General features: G+C 38.2%; 1 protein-coding gene across 3 annotated transcripts in view; it reads left to right on the plus strand.

Moving 5' to 3' along the window:
- The window catches only part of SLIT3 (slit guidance ligand 3), a 518,859-nt gene that overhangs the window by 42,171 nt on the left and 464,170 nt on the right, over positions 1–12,518 (plus strand). For all 3 annotated transcript variants that reach the window (XM_057415154.1, XM_057415155.1, XM_057415156.1), the window contains one exon: positions 10,191–10,262. In XM_057415154.1, the coding sequence (XP_057271137.1) occupies positions 10,191–10,262 (72 nt within the window). The remainder of the gene's footprint in view (positions 1–10,190; positions 10,263–12,518) is intronic.

Genomic DNA, 12,518 nt, shown 5'->3' on the forward strand with positions numbered 1-12,518 from the left:
AATATCCTCAGATTTCATAGTTACTATGTCTGTCTGTAGCACATAATTATATAGTTACATATTACTCAGCCACTGCTGGTCGGCCCCAGTTTTCTTGTTATTGCTGATGCAAGAGTGAAGCTTTTATTTCTTTTGTACACATTAAAAAAAATAAATTGGCCCCTCTTTTGTGAAGGAAGCCATTAGCAGCTCTGTCAATAGCTCTGCACAGGAGGAATCCAAACACAGGAAAAGTGCAAGGCAGGCAAAGGGCAGCTAGCAAGAAAGCAGGATGCATGCTTCAGTGAATTGGTTTTGGTTTGCATTAGTACATCGGACCAGGGCTACAAAACAAAAAGGTTTGTTTTAACAACATGAAAATAAACGAGCTTGATTTCATCAAAAACATTTTCATAGTAGGTCATTGACCCATAAGAACTCATGGAAAAACAAATTTGGGTCTCATTTATGTAGACAAGAGGTTCTGTAACCACAGGATTCTTCAGCTTCTGAAAGCGATGATTACAAAGCAGATGGAATAATGACACTTCCATTACAATGTAACCATAACTCAGTTGGAAGAGCTGATCAGCACTGAATATTCCTTCAGAGTTCTAAACATTATTCTTTTCTGTGGCTTGCTTGTTTGATTTTAGCAGCTTTTTATACTTGGTGAAGATTTATGGGAGTTATTTGCTTAAGCAAAACACTTAAAGGATTTAGCAGACATTTCTCCATGATCTGTAGGAAATAATTCAAGGTCTGTGTAACTGTTGGGTAAGAGCTGCTGCATCACTGGTCTGGAATAATTTGGTTGAACTTTGTTTAGCTTAAATAACCTTATCAAAAGGGTTTTGTTTCTCTGAGCTTCCTCATATTAGGAGGATTATACTTCTTGCCATCTTAGAAACACCGTGTTATTGGCTGAATTTCATGGTGTCAAGCACAGCAATCCTTAAATCATCCTGTTCCTTTGTGAAATGATTATGAATTTGGAGTGCTTTGCTTAACGTGTTTTTATTCTTGGGGAATGTATGAACATCCAGGTCTTGAAGGCTTTCTGTCAGACCAGTACAATATTGATCTTGTTTTTCCTCTGGCACAACTCCATTTTAACTGTGTCCATTGAACACACCAGAAGCTGCAGCCTTTCGTATAGAACAGAACAAACTAATTCACGTTGGTTTATAGTTCACCTTATGTTAGAATTGTGTTCTCAGTTCCTTGGAGATGATCTTTTCTCTAGATCTTTGTCTTGAGGTGTTATGGTGAGGATCACAGGAAGACAGGAGGATTCTAGGGTTCACGCTGATGTTATGTATATTAGATGTACATTGTACTTTTTCTCGTGGATAATTCTGAGTGGGGTAGGTGTAATGCACAAGAGAAATGGAAACTGCTAGGTTTGAAGCACTTGATAACTTGCTGGGAAAGTGGAATTGGATCAAAAGCCATTATCAGCAAAACTGAGTGTGCTCAATTTTTAGATAAGAGCTTCATTAATGACAGTGGATTTTTTGTGGCTGGTTACCCCTTGTGGCTCCCTAATGAGCAAGTGTCCTTTGAATGAGTTGCGATAGGTAATTCCCACCGGCTTGTGATGAAGCAGTCACAAGAGCTGTGTTTCATTCTCAGGCTTAAGTCAAGCGTATGGGCTTCTCTTAGCTCCACTTCATTATTCCCTTATAGTCATTCTGCTGGCTTTGGAGGATGGTCCCTCTGTGAAACATCGAGTTTGATTTCGGGCAGGAGATGATTCTGCTAGTCTTCCTTTTTAACAGCGCTGCTTGGCACATGGCCCCGGGGAGGCAGGAGTGACGTGCCACAGGAGCATTCTTTACTATATATGGAGACTGCGGTGAGCCGGGCTGGTATCAAGTCATTACAGCAGATCAGACGGGGACAGTCTGCTATTGCTTCTGGTAACATTGCAGTAACAGTCCTACTTGTGAGTTTTCTGCCTGATTATTCACAGCTATTTCTGACTTCTGGAAACGGTTAGATTAATATCAACTTTTAAGACTTATCAGCTGGGTAGCATAGCTTGGAGATAGGCATGCTAAAACTCACTCTTCTTTCCTCACACGGTTTCAGCCCTGACCTGGGGAGTTTACTGTCTGGTGTCAGCAAATGGTCTAACCATGGTTTACTCTTACTGCCTTGACAAAAATTGATGAGGTACTAAAAATGGTGGACACTGAGGGGTGCTGCAATAGCTTCTTTATATTCCTTCAATAAATTCCTGTTGTATTCATGTAGTCTGTTGAGGAATAATGAGAAAGTAACTACGTTTTTTCTGTGTTAGGGTTTTGGAGATATAAAAAATGAAAGATTCTGTGTAAATCCATTTTTTTTATTATTTGAAACAATAGAACTTACTAAAAGCACTCCAAAAACTGAGAAACAGCTTCAGAGAGCATCTCTGAGGGTTTACTGATCAACTTTTGTGGATTTATTTAAATGATAGTTAAGAGAAATCGTAAATTCTTTCATGAAAGGCTGATAAAGGCAGCTATAGCTTCCCATCCTGCATGAATATAACTGGTTTTATAAATATGCTACTGAGTTAAGAGATTGCCCATGCACTTTTGCCTGCTGCTTCTGGATTTGCAGGATTTTCTTGCTGTTGATGTTGTTAATAAACACTCTCTGGTTCTTAAGGTTCTCTATTCCCTTCTTCACTGAAGGTGGTACTAACATTTCTGTCCATTTCTGTATGACTCAGGGTGTTGACCTCAATATTTAATGCATATACACCTTTTTTGTTTCTTCATGTTGGCTTTGGCTGAAGTTTAAACCTGTTCCTCATACTTAGTTTATGTTACTAATTTGTTCCTAGCCAGGGGACATCTCTGATGTACTGGCTCTATGTTCCATCTTAATGTCTCATTTTATGTTAAGAGATCCTAAAGAAACCAAACCAAAGGAAGGATTCTCATATTGAAACTGAAGTGTTGTAGAGTATGCTGCTGTTTCGTGCAAAGACGTGTAAGCTTGCTTCTGGTAGAGGGGAGCTAATCTATTTCAGCCTAATGAAAAGTCACTAATAAGGGTTATTACTTCTGACAGCTTTGAGAATGAGAACCAGGACCACCCAGTCTGCTGGGTTTGTAATAGGGGTCTCCGAGTTGTAACTCTTGTAAACAGTTTTCCTTCAGAAAACACTCCCTTAGTGCCATAGAGCGGGATCTCTGGCAGTTTTGGGGAAAGCTTCTGTACTAACATGTCACGTAAATAAAGAAGTTCATTTATTCCCTACCATAATCCTGTAATACGGTTGTGCTGGGCTTCCTTGTAGCAGCCTCACTGAAATTCCATCATGTATCGTCCGGTTTTATTTCCTGGTGTAGTAATATAAAGAGGTGCTGACAGAAAGGAATGAACAAGGTTGACTTTTTTAAATGGGTGCTGTATCTTGGCTGTTTCCCCTTATGAAAAGGAAGTGATACAAAGCAAAGGAAGAAGTTACATTAATGACCACAACATATTTCTTGATGCTAATAGGATTCTCTGGTGAAACCATTGACTGAAATGGACAGGGCTCCTGCTTTACTGCTTCCCAAGTCAGTGCTGTTTAAAGGAGAAAACTTAGTAACTCTGTAGAGTTCAGTAACTCCTGACTTTCTGTCTTGAGTCTCCTGTTATGCATTAATTCATTTTTATTGCTTCTTGGTTATGCCCAAGCTTGTGATGGAACCACTTCTCCCTTAAAGTAACTTCAACTGCATCATGTTCCCTGAGGCTGTTCTCCAAGGACAATGCCACAGAGCTCTTAATAACAAAGGCGAACAAGCTAGCTTGTTTATTGCCCCAAATAAGACCCAGATGTTTGGAGTGTGAAATAAAACAAATGACCAAATTGGGGAGTGAACCCATGATTACTCAGATAATTTCTGGATATTAAAGCCTGGAGTACCAGGGCTGCTCCCTTATAGCCACCCATTTTAAAATAATTCAAAAGCACTGTCATTTTGATTTTCTGTTGGAGAATGAGTTGTAGAACGGGTAGCAATGCAAATATAGATGTTAAATCAAACTTGAAAGTTGTTGAACTTGTGTGGAAAGGAACAGAGTACTACTTAGTCCATGACAAATATGAAGTACTGTGGTTTGGTAGTAAAGCTGTTGCTGCTCAGTAGAAAAGCAGACGCAGAATTTGGAGGCCAGTGAGTATCACACACATTCATGGGGTTAAATCTACATAATTGTTATAATCAAAGAGCCAATAATAAAACTGACAGTTTCTGTCATAGCCAGTGTATCAACTTAAATTGTTGGGTGAAATGTCAAAGAAAAAGAAAAGTCATTTTACCGTAACACAAACTGTGTCCTATGGTTGAAAGGGTAAAAGCCTGGGAAGATGCTGGCTGACTTCTTGCTGTTACACTTGTGCTTCCATCTGCATCTTGTTATTTTCAATCTATAGTGATCAGGCCTTTCATATAGGTTAGATTTATCTCGTGTTTGTTTTTGTGAGTGGAACTCCGTAAGACAACAGTATGCAAATGGGACGAGACCCTTCCAGTAGTGTAAACATGAGGGATGCAGCTGAAGTCAGTACCCCAAAGAAAGTGTCCCCCCCAGGGAAACAGGCTCTCGGGCTTGAAAGCAACTTCAGCATTTTCCTATAAAAAATAAGTTGTTTTTTTTTTCTCCTCCAGAAGGTAAGAAAAGGAATAAACCAAAAATTTATATAAAGGTAAAAATAACCCTTGTAAAGTGTAGGTCTTCTCCTCCATTTATTTCTTGGAAAGGTCCTGACAAACATCTTCAGTCTACCTCTAGGCTGATAGCATTATGTTTCGAAGATCCAGGGGTTGTTTCATACTTAGTTTTTTAATGGTCAGGGGAATCTCAATAGTTAAGTTTCTCTCCTATCCCAGCTTCAGACAGAGGAAGAAATATTATTAGCCTGGTTGGAGCCAGGAAGGTAGGAATTTCACAGTTAATAACTTCTTCATTGTTTTTCTAAGGGCCCTTGATAGTCTGTGATTGACATTGAGGTTGTTTCCCTCTATCCCTTTTCCTTCAGGACACAGAATCCCCAAATGGGCAGTAGGATGAGGGAGAAAGGGGAAACTGGCACTCGTTATGTATGTATATGAGCAAAATATTTGCGGGAGGTGAGGGGGAGTGCTTGTCCTGTGTTGAAGCAGTGTGTTTGGTGCTATATGTGGCTGTTCTAAGGAAAACAATAATAGACTGGAGGACAACATTGCTTGTATATGTGTGACTTTGAAAGGTCACAAATTCTGTAAATCTGTGTTTTAGGCCATCAGAATCAAAAAGCAAGGAAATGCAGTGTGTAACATGATGCAGCTGTGTGGTATAGGTATTTATGTATTTAATAAGAAATTAAAGTCAGCTTCAAATATAGGAGAAGAGCAGCTTGCTTGGGGGTATGTGAGGGTGTCAGAGTTGGGACATGAGGGCTTTGGCTAAAATAAAATGAGAAGAAAGTAATCTTCATAGAGATGTATACATAGATATACAGACATGCATAGATATGCCTATACACACATCTACCTGTTTTTGGTTGTCACTGTAATGAGGAATCTTTTTCTTTGCTCCTTGGTGTTCAATGACCACTGATGGTCATTTTAAGCCTTCTTTCGGGAGCATGCTAAATTTTTGCAGCAGGCAAGCTTCATAATCTAAGAGGCTTTGCAGAAATGCTTTGAATAGAGGCTTAAAATCTCAATTTCTATTGTTTAGTATGAATTAAATTTTTTAGTACTGAGTTTAAATTCTTTTCTGATGAACTCAACAGAAGAAAAGAAACCCAGGTGCCAAAAGCCAGAAGATAATGGCCATGTGAGCTCAGACCCAAAATATGAGTAGGCCAGTACTATGTCTCCAGTTGAAACTCATTAAAGAAGAACAAATGAAGAAAAAGCAAATATATAAATTATATTGTGGCAGAGATCACTTGAATCCTTAACTGGGCCTTTTTAATTAATATTACTTAATGTTCTTAATTGTTTGTCTTCTTTACCCACACAAACTAGTAACCGATGATAAGCAATCAGTTGGTACACAATTGAACAGTATGTTGTGTGGGAAAATTAATTCCATTTGTTTTTTGAAGCTACCACCACCACCATTTGATACTTCCAAGCTTTCTCATTTGATAGTTCCCAGCTTTCTATTGTATTGCAAAAGATGAGAACAACTGTTTCTTATCACCTTCCCTTGCTGCATAATCATACAGACCTTTAGCATATTCGCCCTCAGCTGTTTTCCCAGTGGGAAGTCTACTAAGCTGTTCCAACATGAGGTTGCTCTGTAACTCTGATCATTGTTCTCATCCTTCTCTGAACATTATGATTAAGATCCTTTTGAGGTGTAGCCTAGTATTTCTTCTTTTTTAATGTCTATTTATCTTTATATTCTCCTTGGAAATAATGTCATGCAATAACCATATCAGTCAACAAATTAGTCTTTATTAGTCAACAAGTTACCTGGGCTATATATCTTGCAAAATAACGCTGACATGTCTTGCTGTCTGCAGCATTGAAGGAAGGAGTTACTCTCATTAAAAACTCATGGGTACATCTTGTAAGTCTGAAGTTCTGTTACATAAAGCTATCATTCATAACTATTATGGTGGGTAGAGATATTTTGCATATATATGTCTAGTGTTATGAATATTTATATATAATAATGTTCAACATTCAATGGAAGTGCTCCTACTCTATGTTCCTGTGTAAGGTGATTAGAAGAGTTGAACCTCTTATATGCTTGGTTCTATATGAGAGATTGTAGGAGGATGAAGCCATATTCTATCCCAGCATTATTAAACTAGATATGTTGATACCCTAGGCTGAAATTTTCAATTTACTAAGCAATCTTAGTTACTAGAAGTGTGTCAGTGATATATAATAATTTCAGAAGAAACAGTAGTTCACTGCTGTAGTGAATCCCTGCATACAGAAATACAGGTTTTTAGCCTTTACCATTTCCAGCTTCCTAAACATCTTCCAACAGAAGCATAGGTGAATATATATTTGAGCCTAGCGAGAGGACACTGTGCTAGTGTGGTGGTCTTACATGGAAGCCTTGGAGGTGACATATGGATTCCTGGAACACCACTGCTTATGTCTTCAGAACTCTTCTGGTGCTTGGTCAGGTTTTATGGGTCACAGGGACTTGAGGAGAAGACTAATGAACAGAATGTATAAAGTTCTATTTCCTGTGCATAGTTGTGGTTAAAATAAGCTGGCAGATGGAGGGAGTTGCAGTGTTATGGGGATTGTTGACCTTACAGTCAGCATCTGTCTAATCAGACTTAATAAGCTTGACTCAAGGCAGGTATTGCCAGAGTTGATATGACTCCTGGAGAGCCTCTCTGCACAGTTCTTCAGCTTCCAGGAGATTTTATTAGTCTGGACTCCATGCTGTGCAGGTCCAGAGCTGCTTGGGATCCAGCACTGGAACTCATCTGTTCTGTGGCATTAAATGATTATGCATCATTCTGCCCAGCGCTCCGAATTCCCGGAATACTTTGCAGGTCTTATTAGCTGTAAAACATCCAGTTCAAAACACTGCAGACACTGAACAGCTGCATTCACATCCAGCAGTCCCAGGTCAAATAACCTGGACCAGATATTGTCTGGCTCAGTGCCCCAGATTCCTTCCTCTGGGTGTAGCTCAGTGCTAGGGTGGTGGTGGTTTGGTGCTGTGTGTGCACACGTGTGCATGCACACATGCTGATTGCATGGTGGGTGCGTGTTTAACATGGGAGAAGAGGACAGGCAGTTTTAAGGTGTAGTGTGCTACAAGTCCTGGGTGGGTGGTGTATGAGCCTTTCAAAAGCATCATTTCATGTGGTGTTTGAAAGAAAATCAGTGCTCAAGTGATGTCAGAATGAGATCTTAAAATGCTTAGGGCAATTTAAAAGGGCAGCTGGGAACACGGTCCTTTAGGCATGACAGGTAGGGCAGTGTTAGCACATGCAAATAATAGGTGATAATAATTTAAAATATTGATCTTCTGGATTAATTTGATAGTAAGTTAAGGGAAAAAAAAATGTTAGCTTTTTATTTTCTCTCTAAGAAGTTTGTGTCACTGCAAAATGGTGACTTCTCAGGTTGCAAGCTTCCTAACCTTGAAAATACATTTTTTGTTAACTATGTACATTTTCTTGGCTGCTTGTTGGTGGAACTTCCTATTCTAGAAACTTAACCTGATTTTGCTTATTTCAGTGGCTTAGAGCAATAAGCATAAACTCAGCATTTGTGCAATCCTTGCAAGCAGAGATGAGAATACTCTTGGACATTGCTTTGAGATAAGTCAGATTATTTTGGATTCACAGTGCATATTTACGTGTACACTGTGAGAGTGGAGATGACAATCAGTAATGAACATTAGGCAACTATGTGGAATAGATGCATTTCACTGGCAGACTTTTTTCTTCTGACCAGTGAAGAAGTTGAACGAATTTAGTGTTTCTCAAGAACTAGTGGGAGTCTTGCTGAAAGAGGACAGAATTGAGGGGTGCGAAGCCCTGTTTTATCGTAAATAATTTTTTTTGTTGCATTTCATCCTGTTATCCCTTTCTAGAATATAAACATGCATAGCTGAAAACCTGAATTTGATGAGGATTCAGTAACACTTTACTATCAAATTTAAGCTAAACAAGATTAATTAGGTATAAAAGTGTGAAATTTCACATGGGTAAGGGAATCCAGTTTAAAATCTTCCCATATACTTTTCCAAATGTGAACCAGTACTTAGTATGTCCTGTGTTATTGCTTAGTGTTTCCTTTACTGATCTCTTCATGTATCTCAGAAACTGTGAAATAAGTAGTTTTTGGATCTGCTTAAGTTCGCGTGCGGCACGTGCTACGTGTAATGTGTAGGCTCTGTAAGCAAGCTTGCAAAGCATCCTTTGATCTGTTCTAGGTGTCAGAAAGAGAAGTTTATATTCCCTTTTCTTCTATCACCCCTTTGTCTTGCAGGACATGTTCATATGGTGGCCATATGAAAACTCTGCCATATGAAAACCCCACAACATCGGTTTGATCTGAGGAAGGTCTTTCAATTCCAAAAATTCTTGAATTGTGATAGTGAAATTACTCAATGTGGAAGAAAACTGGAAAGCAGACATTGGATGCTACGTATCAGCAGGTTTCTAAAAGTTCCTGGTGTCTTCCATGATCAAAAATGTACCAAAAATCTGTTACTAAAGTTAACTTTTAAGGTAGATTTTGCACCAAGGAGGCGTAAATACAGGCTTAGGTATGAATGTATGCGAGAAGTTGGCTTCTTACTTACAACAGTGGAGTTCTAAGGAATTAGTTTGTCAGCTTCATTAAGTAAATAACATTCATTAGGTCTGTGAAAGCAAGTGGCTTTTTGCTATTAGACAACAGAAAAAGGCTTGTGGAAAAAGATTGTTTCTTAGAAGCAGAAGTGCTTTTAGATTGTGCAGGGCTGTCATACATTTTATGAAGGAGAGGAAGCGTATGTTTTTTGTAGCCTCTAGGCTGGAGTAACTTGTAACAGTTGATTTCTTAAAATTCACAAGTTGTGGTCATCAGTATAAAAGTTTTCACAGTGAGTGAATAAAATGGGCTAAGGTATAAACCTTAAGCTCTAAATGTTCGCTGACATGTTGCTGGAAGAATCTTTAAGTTTCTATTCCAAATCACCATACAGTTGTTCTGTTACCTGTGTGTTCCTGTGTTCTACAGCAGTGCCCGTATTTTCAAGGTGGAGTTTTTAAAAAAAGTCTTTAAAATAAAAACTCTTCTTGCGTGTATCCTGTAGCTAATGTGAAAATGATCTCAGTTGGTCAAATGACTTCATTTACTGAACCTAGATCTTTAGAAGGAGACAACAGCTCCAGATAGCTCCTTTGTAACTGTCCGTCAGAGCAGTGAAAGCTGTCGATCGGGGCCATACGAGTCACAGTTAGTAGGTATCTAGAGGAAAATGAAAGAAGTGATTTGTGTACTCATCCCTGTTAAAACATTCCAACTTTGTGGCCACTGTCACTTGACTCCCTACCTCAAGAACATAGGCAGGTGGTCTACAGATGGCATGATCCATTTGGCTCGTGTGGGAATAATGTACACAGCACATTCTGTGCTGAGCTCGTACCGTGAGGTTTACTATAATGGAAGCTTCATGAGTTTATGTGTAATAGAATAAGCTTCTTAAATTGGAAGATAATCTAATTATTTTTTATTCTTATTGTAACTGTTTAGGCGTCTGAACAAGAATAAATTGCAAGTTCTTCCAGAGCTGCTTTTTCAGAACACACAGAAGTTAACTAGATTGTAAGTACAACCTGATTTATGTTCCTATTGTATGTTCCTTATTATGCAGATCTGCACATTTGTATTTTGACTGTGGTGAGAAGTTTAATCTTTGTGATATTAGAACTGCTAAATAGTAAAGGCTCTTGAAATGCTGTGTTATGTTTGCATGTGTCTAGCTGTAATTCAGTAGAGCATAAATATCAGAGGGATGAGAAACCACGAATTTTTCTGTTCCTTTTATATTCACCATGATGACTTCAAGGTGAATTATTTTTAACTCTCTATGTAGAGGTATAGAGACCATAAAATGTGTCAACATCTCATACCCAGTATAGTCTAGACATCCACAAAGAGACGTTGCATAGTCTTATTTAGAAATTCACGTTGACATAATACAGGTTGTTACAACTTTAATTAATCCCTCTATATGCAACCAAACAAGCCATTTAGGCAGTCCTGTAAATTTGTCTTCCTGTGGAAATACAGAACATATGGTGATGGTGAAGGTTAGTTTTGCAATCAGCTATTTTTAGAAAAGGCTCTTTGTGGATGTTTTAAAAGCAGACAAATTGAACATTGTTGTGAGTGACGTTGATACAGTTTTGGAGAGTTTCTGTAATGAGCTTTGTTGTTGTCCAAGCTTGCTCATGAAAATCTGTACGAGTAAGTGAAAAACGCTCTTGGACATGAAAAAATATATAAATACTTACAAAGTATAGCTGTCTTGTCGCCTTGAAATCTGCTTGAAAAACTTACAGACTTGATCTTTCAAGCTTGGTCATAACTTTTTAATGCACTAGAAAGCATTTGCTCCATGGTTTTGCTAGGCCTGAGGGGTTTGGTTGTGTTTCCTCATGTTTTTTTTTCATGTTTTTGACATTATGTATCTTGAAACTCCTCTTGAGTATAAAGCTGGTACTTAAGTATAAAGCTGGTACTTGAGTATAAAGCTGGTACTTACTTGCAGATGCCCTTATCTGGTCTCAGAAAGATGCCAGTTACATTTATTTCATAGAAGAGTTGCTTCATGTAGCTGGGTTGTCTAACGAAACAGGGATGCTTTAAGAAAAATAAAAATTCCAGAGTTTCCTTGTATCCATTTATGCAAATTCCACTTTAACATGTTGAAACTTTCTCTGAATGGTGGTGTTGAACATGTCTATCAATAGGCTGGTAGTAACTTTGTTGTAGTTTGTGGGTTTGAGGGAGAGTCATGTGTTTGATAACCTGTGTGCATCTGTCGTGAGGAACCTTGCACAAAGGAACCAGGTGAAAGTAATTGAGGCTTTTCAATAGCAGAGTATGTACTTTTGAGTAGATCATGTAATCATGATATATTATAGTCCTTAACAAGGGTAATAATTTTGCTTTTAGAATATAAAGATTATAATAAAATCACATAAATTAGAATGATTAATATGAATGCTGTAATCTGTAATGCTTCCCAATAGATGCTGTCGAAACATTTGTCTTTATTCTCTGACATTCATTCAAAGCCTTGCTTACTGTGGAGTAGTGCTTTAGATAGATCACTTGAGCAGTGTTTGTAAGTAGAAACTTGCTTTTTCTTTTGAAGATACAAGTGTTATATAAATATAGTGTATATTTTAAGTAAATAAATCTTAGCTAAAATTGAACTGTTATGGTTCTAAATGCAGTTTGGTTGTATGGTTTTCAGTGATGGGATAAGAATGAGAAATTTGCTACCTACTCGAACTAGTGAAAATACATACACGTGGTTTTTTTTTTAGACATGGAGGAAAAATAGAAGTATGTGTTTTAGTTGGTTACTTTCTATTTTTTTGTGTTACTGTCTTGCTTCTTCTCCTTGTAGATTTGAGGGCTGTTCTTTCTCACTTCTGTTATGACTTGTCTTCAGTCCAGCAGTGTGTGGCTCTACTTTGTCCACCTCTGGCTTTCTGGGCAAAGCACTTTGATGAAGAGACACGGTGCTTGCATTCCTGTCCTGCAGCTGCTCTGACCTTGCCTCTCAAGAAGAAAGCATAGCTGAGAAAGTGATGACAGGGAATAAAAGAAGTGAGGCAGAAGTCGATCAGGGGGACGGATACACGGGTGATGTATATTTTGTGGAATTTGTGAGGAGTCAGTTAAAATGAGCATTAAATCGTGTAGATAATACTGATCTTCATTTTAATTTTCCATAGTATAGATGTATTATTTCTGCTGTCATATTTTCAAACTGTTGATTCTGGTCTACTAAGCTATTAGTCAATTATTCTCTTTTTTTAGTAGTTATAATCCTGATGAGTAAGT

The sequence above is a fragment of the Pezoporus wallicus genome, unplaced genomic scaffold (assembly GCF_028554395.1).
Source record: "Pezoporus wallicus isolate ANWC-B61680 ecotype Strahan unplaced genomic scaffold, APGP_CSIRO_Pwel_v1 contig_4161, whole genome shotgun sequence".
Classification (NCBI taxonomy): Eukaryota; Metazoa; Chordata; class Aves; order Psittaciformes; family Psittacidae; genus Pezoporus; species Pezoporus wallicus.